At 37.6% G+C, this 18,450-nt stretch overlaps 2 protein-coding genes across 2 annotated transcripts in view; one reads left to right on the top strand and one right to left on the bottom strand.

Moving 5' to 3' along the window:
- The window catches only part of LOC147871394 (uncharacterized), a 163,055-nt gene extending 149,171 nt beyond the window's left edge, over positions 1-13,884 (top strand). The window contains exons 2-7 of the mRNA XM_087361413.1: positions 9,509-9,584; positions 10,330-10,476; positions 10,997-11,055; positions 11,761-11,919; positions 12,521-12,658; positions 13,142-13,884. Coding sequence (XP_087217539.1) covers positions 9,509-9,584; positions 10,330-10,476; positions 10,997-11,055; positions 11,761-11,919; positions 12,521-12,658; positions 13,142-13,441 — 879 coding nt within the window. The 3' untranslated portion in view covers positions 13,442-13,884. The remainder of the gene's footprint in view (positions 1-9,508; positions 9,585-10,329; positions 10,477-10,996; positions 11,056-11,760; positions 11,920-12,520; positions 12,659-13,141) is intronic.
- On the bottom strand, positions 157-5,770 carry LOC147871395 (uncharacterized). The gene is made up of 8 exons (XM_087361257.1): positions 5,538-5,770; positions 4,219-4,291; positions 3,259-3,463; positions 2,446-2,540; positions 1,609-1,799; positions 1,207-1,350; positions 798-887; positions 157-240 (listed from the first exon to the last, which is right to left on the bottom strand). The coding sequence occupies exons 1-8, from the start codon at positions 5,562-5,564 to the stop codon at positions 157-159; spliced, it is 909 nt and encodes a 302-aa protein (XP_087217383.1). The 5' UTR covers positions 5,565-5,770.
- Positions 13,885-18,450: the final 4,566 nt, after the last annotated feature.

The raw sequence follows: 18,450 nt of genomic DNA, 5'->3' as shown, positions 1-18,450 counted from the left end.
ACTATTTAACAAAAACTGAACAATTTAACTACTTAAAAACAACTATTTTACAAAAAATTAATAATTGAACTATTTAACAAAAACGATTAAACTATTTAACTAAAACGATTTAACAAAAAAACTTTGTAACATATTTTCTAAAAAGAATCAAAGTATTTAAATACTAAAATCTTCTGAATTCAGAATATTCAGGATATCTTCCCAAATGGGGGCATATTTCTCATTGTCCATTTCTGGGATCTGGAAAGGAAATGAACATTTGTATCAGAATAGCAACTGAAACAATGGGTAACAAGTATAGAAACACATCTCTAAGGATGCAACTTGTGAAGGAATTTGTGACGAAGCTCACGGTGAAAGACACTGGGCTTATTCTAGTTGCGTGGACTTTTATATAAATTACAGGCTTCAACCTGATTCAGCAGTTTTTGGGGTAACTTCTGGAGGGCTATGAGCCGGGATAGCTCAGTCAGTATAGTGACTAGCTGCCGGGGTTCGATCCCCGACAGGGGCAGAGGATTTTTTCCTCTAGCCTCTGCATCCAGACCGGCTCTGGGGCCCAACCAGCCTCCTCTACAATGGGTACCGGGGTCCTTTCCCGGGGGTAAAGCCCCCCATCTAGTGCCGAGGTCAAGGAAGAGAGGAGCTATACCTCCTCTCACCCCAAGCGCCTACATGGCGCACAGTGGGACAAACTTTACTTTACTTTCTGGAGGGCTGGAAATAGGTCAAATGCTTTCACAAATCAGTGTTCGGCCCACGTAATTGTTGTAATCCAAAGGAGAGTTGACACTAACCTCTTTATTAATGAACTGTTGAAGGTCGGCGTCCAGTAATTGTTCGCCACCAGAATCTGTCTCCAATGCTAATTCGGATCCAAATTCGATCTGGAAAAAATGTGACAGAGGATTTTGATGTAAATATAAACTATTTGTAACATATCTTTCCTGTCCACAGCCAGTTTATTTTTAAAGAAATACGAGGGCAGATAAATTAATGTTGAAAACTTAGAGTAGAGTTTTAGTGATTTAAATAGTGGAATCTCCTAAATAAATTCAACTGCAATGCGCTCTTACAAACAGCGGCAATCGGGAGTTTACTCTGGTCATCTTTCGCCTCTGACATTCCACGCTTGTTCGTTTTCCATGTGCAAGCGACAGATGGCAGGCGAGTGAGTTCGTCCAAATAGTAATAACGACGACTTACCTCTGACGAAGCGACGTCTTGTGTGGCTGGGAATCCAAGATAGTTGTTGGGTGGGCAATATTCAGGAGACAAATTAAGCTCTTTCAGAATTTCTTGAAATGCCATGTCACTAATTGCACTTGGATTTATTGTTGCGTCAGAAATCTGGAAAGGAAGTAAACATTTGGATCAGAACTGCAATTGGAATTATGGGTAACAAGTATGGAAAAACATGCGGTGAATATCTCGTGGCACGCGATCTCTTAGGATGCAGGTTGTGAAGGAATTTGTGACGAAGCTCAAGGTGAAAGACACTGGACTTATTCTAGTTGTGTGGACTTTTATATAAATTACAGGCTTCAACCTGACGGCAGATGGCAGGCGAGTGAGTTCGTCCAAATAGTAATGACGACGACGACTCACCTCTGATGATAGGACGTCTTGTGTGGCTGGGAATCCTCCCCATTGATGTTCCTGGATAGGGAGGGGAAGGGCGCTGCTGTTCTGCGCGGTGGTGGAGCGGCGCCTCCCTGACTGGCGTCTCAACTTCCTATCACGGGTCTCCTCCCGGAGGCGCTTTTGTTTGCGGACCTCATTTGGGATGTAGATGTAATCTGAAATCGGAAAGAATGCCATTCAGGTCACAGCATTCCGTTAACGGTCGCTTGTGATCTCGTGATTTGACATCAGAGAAGGAAAATCAGCGACATTCATAAATCATATATTACAGAAAGACAGGAACAGAACAATGCATCTTTCTTCGAAACGTTGGCATCGAATTAGTCGCCGTGAAAGCTCCTGATAATACAAAATTAATATTTCTATTGCGATTGTTAAAACGAAGCAAAAATTAATGACACTGAAGTGGCATCAAAGGGAGGTCTTCCGGGTAAAGTACTGCCTCTGTATCGAGGTTGAAGTCACTTTAAGACTTTGATGGGTTTTCGCGGAGGTGAGGCTGAGGATGATGATTAAATTCTGGATTTTGATACAGTGTAGACTTGGGAGGAAATGAACTCGAAATATAAGGAAAAAAATACGCCTTCTGTGCTTTTGTTGACTTTTGCCACTCCAGCTCTGATCGACTCAAATCTTAAAATATGTTACTAAAGAATAAAGTCTCGTGAAAAGTTCTCTTACTTAAAATCGCTAGCAGTCAATCCCAAATAAATCTGAATGTGATTTTCCTCTTAATTCTCGGGTACATATTTTGGAAGCTTCTTGCTGCTTTTTGAGGTTAAAAGAGAATTAATTACTTACCGGGATATTTCTTCTTATGCTCCGCGGCCGCCTGTCGCGCGCGGTCAAAATAATCGTCCTGCACACCTTTTAGTGCCTTCCACATACATCCAAGTCTGCAAATAGAAAAGCAGAAGTTGTAAGAACACAGGCAGTTTGTAGGACGCACCGGAGGACCATCATCCAAGGGCTGCAGCTGGGTAAAGGCAAAGGCAGTGGCGTATGACGGCGTGCAAAATGTTTCACCTGTTCTCGACGATCAGAACATTTTCAGCAAAGGGAAATAAGATATCCAATTTCAAATTCACCTCATGCTTTCTCTGTCAATTTTGGATATTTGCACTTTTACAGTAAAAGAATAGTTCCGGGCGGACTTATAAATTCTACTTCTCTACTGCCCTAAATATCCTGTGTTCATTTTATAATAAGGTAAATATAAATTTATAATCCAGCAATGGAAAGCAAATTAGCCTTCAGCTTAAAGTGCTGACTTTGTGAATCGAATCTTGCAAGAGCCAATATTTTTTTAATTATAAGGTCTCATAGTTTATCGTCACCACAATTATCAGTGTCGTCACGAAATATCCCCCACCCCCCCCCCCTCTTTTAGAAGTACAAATTTCTAAGTGCGCGTTCTGAACACGAGAAATTTCTCACATATAATTTTACAGGTTCGCACCGTCGCCATGTTTATCATCCTTCACGTACGTTCAATGATCATACATGTCCGCTGAATTCGAATATCTTTGAAGACAATCTGTCATTCACGAATGCTCTGCACATTAAATTATTAACACGTAATTGTCCTGAAGTACATTTTGTATTACAACTTACCTCACGCTGATCTGATTGTTGCTGTCTGCAGGGTACAGGGCAGCCAGTTCTTTTCTCCATTCATTTGAGAAGATCATGAAGGCGTTAGGCGGCCTCTTTATCTTTGCGCACTTTGGTGTTTTTTGGCACCTTTTCGCCTTCCTCTTCCCTTCGATCTTCTCTGGCTGCCCTGTAACTTGCAGCTGCTGATGTTCCTGAGTTTTTCCTGAAAGAATGATGGAATCCATGTATAAAAACTATAATAATCAGAATATGGCCAACATTATATAAAGAAACATGGCTATCTCCAGTGTACTTGACGCTTTTTTTACTGAATAGTTACAGACATATGAAGCGTAAGTAATAAAATGCGCTGTTGACGTATCTGAATGTGGTTGTGTGTAAAGAAGGAGCGAGGTTTCAGTAACATCAGTATAACAGAGAATATGTGAATTGTGAATAAGAGACGCACAGTTTTGTGTTTTCACCTCAACGAGGACGTCGTTAAACAGGCTGGCTCTGATTGAGTCTTGCCGAAAGAGGGAATTGTGTCTACCCTGGGGGACCCATCAGACAGAGCTCTTCCTCGTCACTAGAGACTGAGGCCCAAGAAATAAGATGGCTTCTGACACGTGGACACAAAATTAAGTATTCTTGGTCTCAACTCTCAAAGAGCAAAGTAAAAGTACATAATTCACTAGAAAATGATTCTTTCAAGTCCAGCAAATTTAAAATGTCTGACAGTGACTATAATAAACCAAAATTGATTTCATGTGGAGAATTCTTATTACAGTCTATTTAACACTTTTTGTTTTCCCTTTGCTAACATCACTTAAAATAATGAAATAATGATATTATGGGGAGCATATCTGGACATCTAGAAAGATGCATAAGCATCATAATTGACAGAACATCATGCTGATGAGGTTTACAGACTATACTCCACAATTTACTGTATGCACAGAATTAAACGACACTTACTGTCTGCTGCCAGCCATCCAATGTTATTTTGAAGGCTCTTCAGCTCCCTCATATGCATTTCAGTAGGATTTACCTGAGGACAGACACAAAATGAGTTATTTTATAGTCCAAGAATTCTCTGCAACTTGATGAGGTTAATATTTATTATGAAATTGTTGTCCCAGTCACACACAAATCGCATGTGCCTTGGCTGTTTGTGCTGCACTGCAATTGATTTTCGTTTCTGCCAGAAAATATTAAGAAGACCTCACTTATAGAAAGAGAAATTAAGGCTGTGTCAGATAACGAGGCCTTCCTTGTAATGAATGATTTACCTTTAAAATTAGCATGTTAGGAAACGTTTCAAAGCTTTAATTGCAATATACAAGTCAGTTTATGATTAATCTGTAATACAAAACAACGATCCTGAGAAATTAAGCTGTTCACTCAACAATAACTTTCCTCTAGACGAAAAAATTAAGACTGAAAACAACCTTTAACAATGTCTGAATGCGACAAGTGACCCAGTCATAGGTCCCTATCAGCTGTTTAGCTTAGCCGGAATTCAAGTAACTTTGTTGATGATGGCGGACGTGTGTTGCTGCTAGCATTTGAATTCTTAAGAATGACATACAATCCCTCAAGATAACGAAATAATAATATTTGTTTAAATCTTGTCAGTCACAATCACAATAAAATTCCTATTAAATATTAAAATATTACTATAATTAGCATGTAAATATTTAAAATATATTAAATGATGTTCTCATCGAAATGTTCGATTTACATTAGATCATCACTTTTTACACGACATGTTTTGAAACAAAATTAAATTATCAAATATATTATTTTATTTTCTATTTCTAATTTTATTAATATTCATTTAGTCTTTATATTATTTACTTTACAGGATGATAACAAAACGTTCACCCACACAAAATCATGTCAAGCACGACATACATATACAGAACAACTTCGAATACGATATTAAAAAATACAATAAAATCTGGAAGAAAACTTCATTTGAAATCTGATAAACATCTGACTAAAAGTTGCATTTAAGAAATTATATTTAAGTTTATATAATTTTATACACCTGAAGATGGTTCTTTTAGAACTGAAACATGTCGTGTAAAAAGTGATGTTCTAATGTAAATGGAACATTTCGATAGAGAACATCATTTAATATATTTTAAATATTTAAATGCTAATTATAATAATATTTAATAGGAATTTTATTGTGATTGTGACTGACAAGATTTAAACATATATATATTTATCACAATATGACGCAACTTTATCATCTCAGAAATAATAATATTAATAATAAGTAGGCTCACCCATTGTGAAGAGCTGGAGACCTCCATGTCGCAGGCAGCAAGATTTGAATAAGAAATTAAACACGTTGCAGGAAATATTTTCACTATATATAGAATTATCTTGTTCTAAACTGCTCACACCACCATTCGTTTCACACTGAGGAAAGCCAACCAACTACTGAGTAGAGCGGGCCGTGCGTAACTGCTATTTATACCATAAAAGTGTGACGTCACGTATGGCGCAACAGTCAGTAGAGGGAGTGCAATACGTTTCATTCAGGTGTGCATAAGAAATGAGAAATGAACCTTATGGCATGCCAGCCGAGATTGTTGCGCGTGTTCGTATTTTATAAGAACACCTGCGTTTCATATTTACACATTCTTTGTAGTTCAAGAAATACAAATTGAATTACTCCAAGTTATAATTTTTTGACATTCCATCATAAATGTAAGAAGTCAATTATTAATATTAAATATTTTCTGTGTGAAAGGAAATTAATTTAAAAGTAATGAAAGGAGGCTTGAAGTAAATTTTGCGGTTTAATTTGCACTTGTTTAAAAACAACGTCGTGTTTTTTATACTTTTTTAATTTTAAGACGATTATTGAGGGCCCCGGGCGCTGTTGAACCCATCGCCCCTGCGACAGGGAAAATGTTTCCTTCCTTCGAATCCCGACTATTCATTTTGACCAATAAGAGAACGCAGGAAGGTAAGAACTCTGGAAGAAGTGTCCTGAGTTCGATTTCCTTCAAGGGCGGTTCCTTTGGCTACGAAACTAAGCGAGACAGAAGAAGAGTTTTTTGCTTCGAAGAGGAGATTTCGGAAACGAAGGCCTCGACACTGAGTTCGAGACCCGACAAAGATGATTTCTGTTGACGGGAAAGCACCCACGAGAAGAAATCGACGCCAAGGCAAATTTCTTTCGTTCCGGAGAGGAAATTACCGGGTCTAAGGTCACGGACACGAATACAGTCCTCGGTTCGAGTCCCTGTTAGGATGTTTGTTTCTGAGGTAATTTTACGGGCGTATTAAACGACGACGTTGACTAACACGGATGCCACCAGATGTCTCAAAAGTAAAGTGCTGTACAATTTGCAATGTTACAAAAATATCGGAAAAGTTTTTGTGGTAATATAATTTACCGCATTCGACCGGCGGATGAATAAAGCATGTAGTTTGGTGGATAAGAATAAAAGGTGTATGAAAATGCGCCCCACTGACAAGTTCTTGTTCATATTAGCCAACATAGACATATGCTTATTTTGCATGCATCGCGTTAAAGAGCAAATGAGCATAAGAACAAGTCATTTGTCTTTTATCTTTGATTGCGCTTAGTCCAGCTTAGGTCGTTGCAAATATTCCGTCCCAGTCAGAGGCCGTGGGGGTAAAAACTTCGAAGTCCTCCCTCTGTAGGCCTTATCTCCGCCTGGACCAGCTTAATTTCTCGATTTCGCACGCACAGTTCACGCTGAGGCGAAAAATCCAATTGTCGGCAGTTGGTAGTCAGTCCAGTGCTTTAAAAACATTCGAGTGCACAAGAACTTGTCAATGGGGCGCATTTTCATACACCTTTTATTCTTATCCACCAAACCACGTGCTTTATTCATCCGCCGGTCGAATGCGGTAAATTATATTACCACAAAAACTTTTCCGATATTTTTGTAACATTGCAAATTGTACAGCACTTTACTTTTGAGACATCTGGTGGCATCCGTGTTAGTCAACGTCGTCGTTTAATACGCCCGTAAAATTACCTCAGAAACAAACATCCTAACAGGGACTCGAACCGAGGACTGTATTCGTGTCCGTGACCTTAGACCCGGTAATTTCCTCTCCGAAACGAAAGAATTTTGCCTTGGCGTCGATTTCTTCTCGTGGGTGCTTTCCCGTCAACAGAAATCATCTTTGTCGGGTCTCGAACTCCGTGTCGAGGCCTTCGTTTCCGAAATCTCCTCTTCGAAGCAAAAAACTCTTCTTCTGTCTCGCTTAGTTTCGGAGCCAAAGGAACCGCCCTTGAAGGAAATCGAACTCAGGACACTTCTTCCAGAGTTCTTACCTTCCTGCGTTCTCTTATTGGTCAAAATGAATAGTCGGGATTCGAAGGAAGGAAACATTTTCCCTGTCGCAGGGGCGATGGGTTCAACAGCGCCCGGGGCCCTCAATAATCGTCTTAAAATTAAAAAAGTATAAAAAACACGACGTTGTTTTTAAACAAGTGCAAATTAAACCGCAAAATTTACTTCAAGCCTCCTTTCATTACTTTTAAATTAATTTCCTTTCACACAGAAAATATTTAATATTAATAATTGACTTCTTACATTTATGATGGAATGTCAAAAAATTATAACTTGGAGTAATTCAATTTGTATTTCTTGAACTACAAAGAATGTGTAAATATGAAACGCAGGTGTTCTTATAAAATACGAACACGCGCAACAATCTCGGCTGGCATGCCATAAGGTTCATTTCTCATTTCTTATGCACGCCTGAATGAAACGTATTGCACTCCCTCTACTGACTGTTGCGCCATACGTGACGTCACACTTTTATGGTATAAATAGCAGTTACGCACGGCCCGCTCTACTCAGTAGTTGGTTGGCTTTCCTCAGTGTGAAACGAATGGTGGTGTGAGCAGTTTAGAACAAGATAATTCTATATATAGTGAAAATATTTCCTGCAACGTGTTTAATTTCTTATTCAAATCTTGCTGCCTGCGACATGGAGGTCTCCAGCTCTTCACAATGGGTGAGCCTACTTATTATTAATATTATTATTTCTGAGATGATAAAGTTGCGTCATATTGTGATAAATATATATATGTTTAAATCTTGTCAGTCACAATCACAATAAAATTCCTATTAAATATTATTATAATTAGCATTTAAATATTTAAAATATATTAAATGATGTTCTCTATCGAAATGTTCCATTTACATTAGAACATCACTTTTTACACGACATGTTTCAGTTCTAAAAGAACCATCTTCAGGTGTATAAAATTATATAAACTTAAATATAATTTCTTAAATGCAACTTTTAGTCAGATGTTTATCAGATTTCAAATGAAGTTTTCTTCCAGATTTTATTGTATTTTTTAATATCGTATTCGAAGTTGTTCTGTATATGTATGTCGTGCTTGACATGATTTTGTGTGGGTGAACGTTTTGTTATCATCCTGTAAAGTAAATAATATAAAGACTAAATGAATATTAATAAAATTAGAAATAGAAAATAAAATAATATATTTGATAATTTAATTTTGTTTCAAAACATGTCGTGTAAAAAGTGATGATCTAATGTAAATCGAACATTTCGATGAGAACATCATTTAATATATTTTAAATATTTACATGCTAATTATAGTAATATTTTAATATTTAATAGGAATTTTATTGTGATTGTGACTGACAAGATTTAAACAAATATTATTATTTCGTTATCTTGAGGGATTGTATGTCATTCTTAAGAATTCAAATGCTAGCAGCAACACACGTCCGCCATCATCAACAAAGTTACTTGAATTCCGGCTAAGCTAAACAGCTGATAGGGACCTATGACTGGGTCACTTGTCGCATTCAGACATTGTTAAAGGTTGTTTTCAGTCTTAATTTTTTCGTCTAGAGGAAAGTTATTGTTGAGTGAACAGCTTAATTTCTCAGGATCGTTGTTTTGTATTACAGATTAATCATAAACTGACTTGTATATTGCAATTAAAGCTTTGAAACGTTTCCTAACATGCTAATTTTAAAGGTAAATCATTCATTACAAGGAAGGCCTCGTTATCTGACACAGCCTTAATTTCTCTTTCTATAAGTGAGGTCTTCTTAATATTTTCTGGCAGAAACGAAAATCGATAGCAGTGCAGCACAAACAGCCAAGGCACATACGATTTGTGTGTGACTGGGACAACAATTTCATAATAAATATTAACCTCATGAAGTTGCAGAGAATTCTTGGACTATAAAATGACTCATTTTTTGTCTGTCCTCAGGTAAACCCTGCTGAAACTGAAGACACGAGGATCACTTGCTTCTTGATGAACAGGATTAGGATGCTGGCAGCAGAGAGTAAGTGTGGTTTAATTCCGTGCATGCAGTAAGTTGTGGAGTACAGTCCGTAAACCTCGTCAGTGTGATGTTTATGTACGTCTTTCTAGATGTCCAGATATGCCCCCCAGACTTCCAGCAACTCTTCATTATTTTAAGTGATTTTGTCAGAAGGAAAACCAAAAAATGTTAAATGCATTGCAATTTTGCTTTTTTAATAGTCATTCTCAGACATTTTAAATTTGCTGGACTTCAAAGAATGATTTTCTAGTGAATTATGTACGTTTACTTTGCTCTCTGAGAGTTGAGACCAAGATTAATTTTGTGTCCACGTGTACCTTGCGCCTCAGTCACAAGTGACGAGGATGAGGTCTGTCTGATGGTCCCCCAGGGTAGACACCCATCCCTCTTTCGGGAAGACTCGATGAGAGCCAGGCTGTTTAACGACGTCTTCGTTAAGAAGAATGTTTTCCGGTGACCAGCATGCAAATCCCAGTTTTAAACACTGCAAATAGCAATCAGTAATGCATTGCGTAAGAGACACTGGTTTTTCCAACTGGAAGTGACTCTTAAACTGAATTTGGAATTTGATCACGGGCAAGAAAAATGCAATTTCAAAATTACAAACTCTTATTACAGTTCATTTTTTTTAACTAAACTAACTCTTTTCTTTACGTAGTAATACTTAACTCCTGAAGCTGTTTCTTGAAATAACGTCACATGAGGAATTTAACAGACCATTTGATGCAGTCGTGAATTGTTACAGACACGGAACTCAAAAACCAAATCTTGTTTGAGCGCCGGCAAGGGGAGAAACACAAAGTCAGTCTCCGAGCCGTCAGAGAGGAGAAGGAGAAACTGAGGAAGGAAAGAAATCTGCAGGCTGAGCAGATCAAGGAGCTGCAAGCAGAAAGTATGTTTGCTCTCATTCTATTTAAGTACTAAGTCAAAGATTACAGGCTGCAAATTGCCTCAGTATGAAATTCTGTTCATTACCATGTTCCTGCATGTCTCATGAGATATCGAGATATTCTCCTAGGCATTTTGTTCTAGTTACCTTCGCCCTGAGTTGCAGACTAATTTATGTACCCAAAGAAGAAGAGAGTTTGCTCTCATATTTTGACCTCGAGCCTTAGGAGGTGAAAGGCATTAAAGTTTGAAATTATCCATTTCACAAAACATTTCGGTTGCAATCTCTGACCTGAAGAAGGCAACTCCATTGTTAGTCGAAATGTGGGATAATTTTCAACATTATCAGCTGCCACTCTTTACACCTAAGGCTGCTAGAGACATGGGTTTCTGGTCTTCGGAAAACCCTCTCGTCTTTTTCCATCTTTACATTCGTAACAGTTTCGAAAGACAAACTTTCTTGTTTGTTAACATATAGTCAAAAGAGGAATTTTACTATCTAAAATAATTATCGATTGTTACAGACTTTGCTGCAACACAGCTAATTGAGAAGCTGAAGGCAATGAAGGATGACAAAAATCAGGTACGTTTAAACTTTCTGTTGCATTGTGGGGCATGGCTCTGAGTTATTCTGTGCATTAATGAACGATTCCTTGAAATCGTAAATACTAAACAGTAACTGAAAATTGTCAGATATTGGAAAAATGAAGAGGTAAGTGCTTTCTAAGGCGTGTAAATAAAAGTGAGAAGTCAAATCCATTTCGGACTGAATCATTTGTTGAAGAGGAGGAGAAGGATTTCATCTGTAGCTGTCAGAGTGTAGTTTGTAGGACGAAGTATAGCTTAAGGCAGTTACTCGGTGACTCGCGATGTCGATGGGGTCGGACACGAGTATTCCCTGTCAAAAGAGAGGGTACCCAAAGCTTTTACGGATGAAATAGCATAATTTGGGTGTATCATCTTTCACTGATGATGCAGTTGTGAACATATAAACTGTGATAGAAAATAATAAAGTGAACAGTTCTACGTCAACTGCAGCAGAAGAAATGTTGTATTTTTTGTGAGAGGTGATGAACACAACACCTGGAGCCTAATTTCAGTCATGTACTGTTTAGGGCTTTATACATACAGGTCTCTTATTATCTGAGCTGTAGGAAGCATCGAGTAATGTATTAAATGCATGATTAAAGCCAGAAAATGGAAAAATTGTACGTAATACTGTGATCAAAACAACATTTAAGAGTGAACACTTTTGGTTAATGTTGTGTTGCTTTGGTGTCATTCACAGCAGCCTGCAGCAAGGCCAGCCACTGAAACTACAAACACCATGAGCACCAGGCCGGCCATTGAAATAAAACTCAATGAGGTGAAACTGGCGAGATGTGAAAACGCCTGGCGACCTGGGCGAAGGAAGCCGGCGACCAACGAGCAGGCTGCCCAGACTCAGGTATGTTCCTCGCATTCATTTAAGGACAGGATCCTGGAAACAGTCAATAATGCTGTATCTGCCCCAATGCAAGATGGCTGAAAGGAACAGTCCTGCGCTAAGAAACACGTTCACTCTAACTAACTAGGTGGCTTATTGAAACTGAAGGTTCATCACCAAATTAAGGAACATGCAAAATTGTAGGTCTATATTTTAATCTTGATGCTCTTAAAGATCAGACATTTCGATCTGAGAAGCTGCAAGCATTTCCGGAATTCGTCTCCTCCTAATTTCCTCGTCACTTCTTATTGGAACTTTGCCACACTAAAAAATAAACTTTCTGTTTGCTTACTCTTTGATTTTAGAAGCAATGTTTACCTTTCCAAGTGTTTAATTGCATATAATGAGTATGCATTGTAATTATATTTCTCAATAGACATTGGCTTCTCATAACAACAGACTTCTTCTTCGGTGTAGACAAAACGCGGCTGGACGGCGCATGCAGAGCAACTGGCTCTAGGTTTTAATCATCTCTAAGAAGGCTTTAAGGAAGTAAAACATGTTTCGCTTTATTTCTGTGTTTGCGTTCTGTCAGGTGATGAGAGGGAACTTGATGTTGCAGGAGCTGTTAAAGAAGGCTCGCAGTTTGCTCAACAAACTCACGCCTGACAAGTTCGACAGACTAGTTTCCCAAGTCCAGGATCTGCCAATTGACAGCAGCGATCGCCTGAAGGGCGTCATCGACCTCATATTTGAAAAGGTGAGGCACCGGTCTTTAGCAGCTGATACATTCAGACAGAGACGTCATATTGATAGAAATTCCCTTCTTTTGTAACTTTGCAGCTCAATTTCTTAAATATTGAAGTTATCCTCAGTGTAGTATTGGAGACGCTAGGGGCAAGTGAAAATTATAATTGTTACTGTTCACTATGATAATAATCTTAAAAAGCAGTAAGCTGATTGTTCTCTCTTTAAATTCACCTCCAAGCTTAGAATTTATCTGCTCTCATCTAAAAATGTTTATCTTATGCAAGAAAATTAAGGCTGTCATGAAATGTGTCTTGCATCTGACTGAGATTTTGAGTTTCTCAGGTTTAAGGGATAAAGATTTACTTTTGTTGAAGCTTCATTTAGGTGGCCTTCATTTCATAAATTTAGTTTATGTAACGTATGCTCAACAGAGTTGTTTTTCATAAATATAACATGAGAGCAAAGTGATAATGTTGTGTGTTTTTATGTGCAGGCTGTTGATGAACCAAAGTTCACAGAGATTTATGCACGAATGTGCAAGGTTCTCTCCAGCATGAAAGTTCCGGCAGAGCGTGGGAACAATGGCGAACCAGAGGTCACCTTCAGGAAGTTGCTGCTAGGTCGATGCCGGGCAGAATTTGAAAAGAATCCTGAAGCAGAAATAAATCTAGAAGCCACACAGAAAGAGATTGAGGAAACAGCTGACCCAGTAAGTGCTTCTCTAATGTCTTTGTCTACGGTCATATGTTACTACGCTTCTGTCCACAGACTGGGAATAGCTCCGTCTGCTTGATCGAATGGAATAGATGTCTCCTCCCTTTTTGCTTGAAGATGAATATCTATCATTTGAAAAATTATTATTCAATATGTTGTTCAGGTTTTAAGACTTCTTGAAAGACAAGAAAGAGACATAATTGATAAAGACTGAATGTAGAATGCACATAAACTTAATTTAAATTATTATGATATAAATGGTACCTCAAGATGAAAAAACATTTTCCTAACTTCTTAGGTTAGTTTAACTTCCTATAATGAGCACTTAATGTACTCATTTTTTTCAAAATGTTGTAAACTCTCATAATAATGGACTCCGGCTGCACTCGACATTTCTCATTAGGTCATGGCGTTCTTTTGGGGGCATAAAGGCAGGGGGCTTCTTGACCGGCTGAGTATCGTGGACACAGACTTTGAAATGCAAACTTATATTTGTTGAAAGCGGTGCATTAAAGAAGGGCTCTTACAAGATACCATCAAAAAGGGCGATTTCTAATCTTTTCTACTTATTTTTTCTGCAGGCAAAGAAAACCGAACTACAGCAGGAACTGCGAAGGATACAAATGAAATCAATAGGAAACATCAGGTAACTTACATTTTTCTTTGTGATTTTGAAGCTCTACATTTGATTCATCAGTGACTCTGAAAGTAGTGAACTTAAGAGTTGTGAATTAGGACAAGACACTGAGAGGAAATTTGAAATGTTAATGGGTTCTTGCCCTCCAGTATGCAAGTGTTCCACAAAATCCAGGACAAATTTCTAAATGTGCTTCATAATGCTGCTGCTTACATGATCACACACTATCATAAAGTCTCCACTTCCTCGATATTTCTTCTTCTTCTTCTTGGTATTTGCATCGTGAAATGGCACTGATGGCTTTCCTCCATACAGAATCAAATGCAAATTACATAAAAATAATTATTTAATTTGAAATTTTCAATATTCTGTCTCAGCTGTTTTATATTTATAAACAGATACAGATTTTTACAGGACCACGTACAGAAATATTATATTTCACCTCAAAAATATATATCACACACAAGACACTGATTAAATTCCATCTATTTAAACAAAAGTTCTCATTATTTTAAGGCACAAATCTTTCTGTACCTTGTAGAGGCAAAGAACCTCGTTTCTCTTCTGTTGTTTGGACTTTTACTATTGTCTTAACTCAACCCAAGTGATATATTCTTCACTATGTTACAGGTTTATTGGCGAGCTGCATAAAGCAGATATGCTCGCCACAAGCACCATGCAGCATTGCATTAAACGTCTCCTTACCAAAGAAGACGAACATTCCTTGGAGTGCCTCTGCACTCTTCTGATGACGGTCGGCAAGGATTTGGAGAGCAAGAGCCAAGTATGTTTGTTTTCATTTTTTAATACTTTTAGTTTTAATTTGCAGTTCTCCTACCGTGTAATTTATTGCCTTCCTTTGGGCTCTATGATGACCACAGGTTTATACGGAAAGTACAATGCAAAAAGCAGTAAGTGTGTCCCTTTGATCTCACTGACTTTCTGGCTTCCATTTTGTAACATGCAAGTCTTCTTAATTGTTATACATTCTTTGCACAAAATCATAGCGAGAAGGCATTATGGGCTGGTCGCACCTTCTCGTCCATCTGTCTTTCCAGTCCATTCAATTCGAGAACCAATGGACAGACTAGGATGAAATTTGATATGGAGTTTGTGGTATTCTGCACGACCTCGCATAATCCTATTTTGAATATCCTCCTAGGTAGAAAGTCAGGTGCTGCAATCTGGTGGCCAAATTGGGAACTGTCACAGAAGGTGGATTCGATGGTTGAAAGTGCACATTGTAAAGAACGCGTGAGGATGTTGCATCTATTCTGATATGAAATACCTTTCTGAGCTCGCTGACAATATTCTGAATAGTGTTTCTGTGTGATAAATGATAACCGTGACATGTTCTTCTGAAATTCTTCATACTCTTCTACACTCTAACATGTTTCATATAAAGACGCCTCATGCCGTGACTTCAACTTGTCCCCGTCTAGTGCGACGGGAATCTTCCTCAGTATTTTCTTACACTTTTACGTTTCCTGTCATCACCTCTGCTGAATCATGTCAGAATTCACTCAGTCCTGACAGGACAAAGCAGGAATCTGATCGAAGGGTCATGTCTAGGCTCAGCCACCAAAAATCTCGGTTTATGCCTTAGTTTAGATGAGACACATACTTACGTTTTGTTCGAGACAGCAACCTTCAGCTCTCAATTTAAATTTACACGCGCCTTCCCACACAGCAAGTTCTATGTGAACTACATGAGTAGTGGCAGAATTTTCTAGTTTTATGTGTAGGCTTATAAGCGTAAGAAGTTAATTATGCCCATGAAATGTGACTTTAAATTTTTGTTTTCTTGCAGGATCTGTCTGAGTTCCTTCATACAATGAAGGAACTAACAAATAAGAAGGCGATGCTCTCTAGCAGAATAAAGTTTAAGATCGACTACGTCATCGACCTGAAGCAAAGCAACTGGGCTCCAAGGAATGGACGTTAGATGAGATTTTTTAAATAAATAAATTATTTAGTTTTTTTGTTAAATACTTCAGTATTTAAATAGTAAAATAGTTTAGTTCTTTGTTAAATATCTTAATTGTTCACATTTGTTAAATAAATAAATTATTTAGTTTTTTTGTTAAATTCTTCGGTATTTAAATAGTGAAATAGTTTAGTTCTTTGTAAAATAGTTCAATTGTTTAAATCTTGAAATTGTTTATTTTTTGTTAAATAGTTTAGTATTTAAATAGTTAGACTGTTCATTCTTTTTGTTAAATATCTGAATTGTTCACATTTGTTAAATAAATAAATAATTTAGTTTTTTTGTTAAATACTTCAGTATTTAAATAGTGAAATAGTTTAGTTCTTTGTAAAATAGTTCAATTGTTTATTTTTTGTTAAATAGTTAAATTATTTAATGTTTTCTGAATTGTTTCTAATTAATATATTTAAGAATATTAAATAAAAAACATGTTCATAAACTTTCCTGTTATTATTTTAGCAAAGTAATATTTCAACGAACTTGTCGCCCTCATTGCACTAGTGGTTAATGTCGTCGCCACTGGACCCAAGGTACGCGAGTTCAAACACTGCTGAGGTTGATGGAATTTTAAGGGGTGATAAAAATCCATAGAACAACTTCCTTCGGAAGGGAACTAAAGCCGGCGGTCCCATGCCGTAGATTTATGGCACAAAAAACAATGAACGAGATGTTTCCTAAGCAAAACTCCCTGGCCATTTCTCACACAAGTCTCTCCTGATTCCTATTAGATGGCTATAGCAGACAAAGATAAGGATTGAGTAGAAATTGTGCAGAGGCAGTGGGCTGGTCGCTCACTACTGACAAATGCACACTTCGAAAAGACCAGGAAGACAGAATATCCTATCTGCATTACTATCGAAGAAGCAGTGCAGATATATAAAACTATACACGGACTGAAAGATGACTCTACCGAGTACGAAGCACCATTAAACAAGAAGGAATGGTCTCATCCAGCGGAAAGAATAACTCTTGATGAAGTGAAAGACTTCAATAAATACACTGTGGAAATCTATATAGATGGAAGTAAACACCAGGGAAAGGTGAGTGCTGCCGCTGTTATCTTCAAAAATGGAGAACTAATTCATTGCTTAAAAACCAAGTTACCCGATCATTGCTCAAACAATCAAGCTGAGCAGATCGGAATTCTAGAGGCCTTGGATGCAGTAACAACTTTAAGGGAAATCAGCATTGAGGAAAGAATAGTAGCGGTGTACACAGATAGTCCAGTTTCTCTCGATCTACTAAAAAACAACTTCAAACATGGCTTTGTAATATCTGAGATAAGAAATAGATTAAGCAATCTCAAAGATCAAAATTGGACTATTCATTTTGGGTGGATCAAAGCACACATCAGAATTTTCGGTAATGAAATAGCAGACAGATTAGCGAAGGCAGCAGCAGAAGATGGTGGAAATGTAGTATATGCAAAGAAGCCTAAAAGTACAATTATTAAAGAAACAAAGGAAGAAGGGATTATAAAATGGCAAAATGAGTGGAGCGCCACCAATAAAGGAGCAGCGTGCAAGAAATTCTTCCCGTCAGTGTGACAAAGAATGAAGCTAAATATTGAAATAATTCCTGAACTGGCAGCAATGACGACTGGACATGGCAAAAACAAATCATATCTACACAGGTTTGGAATCATTGACGATCCAACATGCTCATGCCTGAAAGCAGCACAAACAGTGGATCACCTCATCTATGACTGCGAAAAACTACAACAACCAAGGCGGAACTTAATAGATGCAATAGTCAGGAATGGTGGCACGTGGCCAGTGTTGCATGAAGAAATTGTTCAGAAATTTTTAGGTCATTTTAATAAATTCATTAAATCCATTGATTATAATACAGTTTAGCACAGGAACATAGGTGCAAACGGTGGCAATGGATCATGATATTAGAGTTGTATACTCTATTGAAGTGTTTTATATTAATGCATGTAATATTGCAATCTTGTAATGGGGCATGCTGAATAAATGTAAATAAAAAAAGACAGAATACTTTAACTTGGTATCGCAAATACAAGAGTGTGTGTACTGAAATATTTAGCAATAATATTCTGGTGTGGGGGAACATTTTTTATTTCAACATTCTCAAGATAATAGATGATTGCTGCTACTTATGCTACATGACTGAAACTTGCTGGAGATCCAAAACAACCCAAAAGGCACAAAATTTTATTCACTTTTCGCTTATGTAAGTCATGCTTAATTTGGCCCACAGTTTAACAATGCACCCCTCTGCATCTGTCTTATTACCAGTTATCTTTGGTTCTATGTAGGATTTGAGGTTGTGACGATGCAAGCAATCTTTACTTTTTATTTTATCATACAAGTATCAAAACCTAGCTCAGTGTTCTGCCAACATCTCTCTGGAGTCAGCTTGATTGTGTATAAATATAAACAATTAGTCGTAATTAATGACCGTAATAAAATAATGATTATCTGGCTTGCCACTTTGAATC

Source organism: Zootermopsis nevadensis, unplaced genomic scaffold (assembly GCF_977971745.1).
Source record: "Zootermopsis nevadensis isolate Lab colony 2312 unplaced genomic scaffold, Znev_1.0 Znev_ptg000057l, whole genome shotgun sequence".
Lineage (NCBI taxonomy): Eukaryota > Metazoa > Arthropoda > Insecta > Blattodea > Termopsidae > Zootermopsis > Zootermopsis nevadensis.
This window is presented reverse-complemented; position numbering and strand designations above follow the sequence as displayed.

What these genes read in the sequence shown, in the direction of transcription:
- LOC147871395 (XM_087361257.1), bottom strand. Translation starts at nt 5,564, where the DNA reads ATGGAGGTCTCCAGCTCTTCACAATGG. An exon ending in TCTCCAGCTCTTCACAATGG is followed by an intron (nt 4,292 to 5,537) that starts GTGAGCCTACTT and finishes GTCTGTCCTCAG; the next exon opens with GTAAATCCTACTGAAATGCA. An exon ending in GCATAAGAAGAAATATCCCG is followed by an intron (nt 1,800 to 2,445) that starts GTAAGTAATTAA and finishes TTCCGATTTCAG; the next exon opens with ATTACATCTACATCCCAAAT.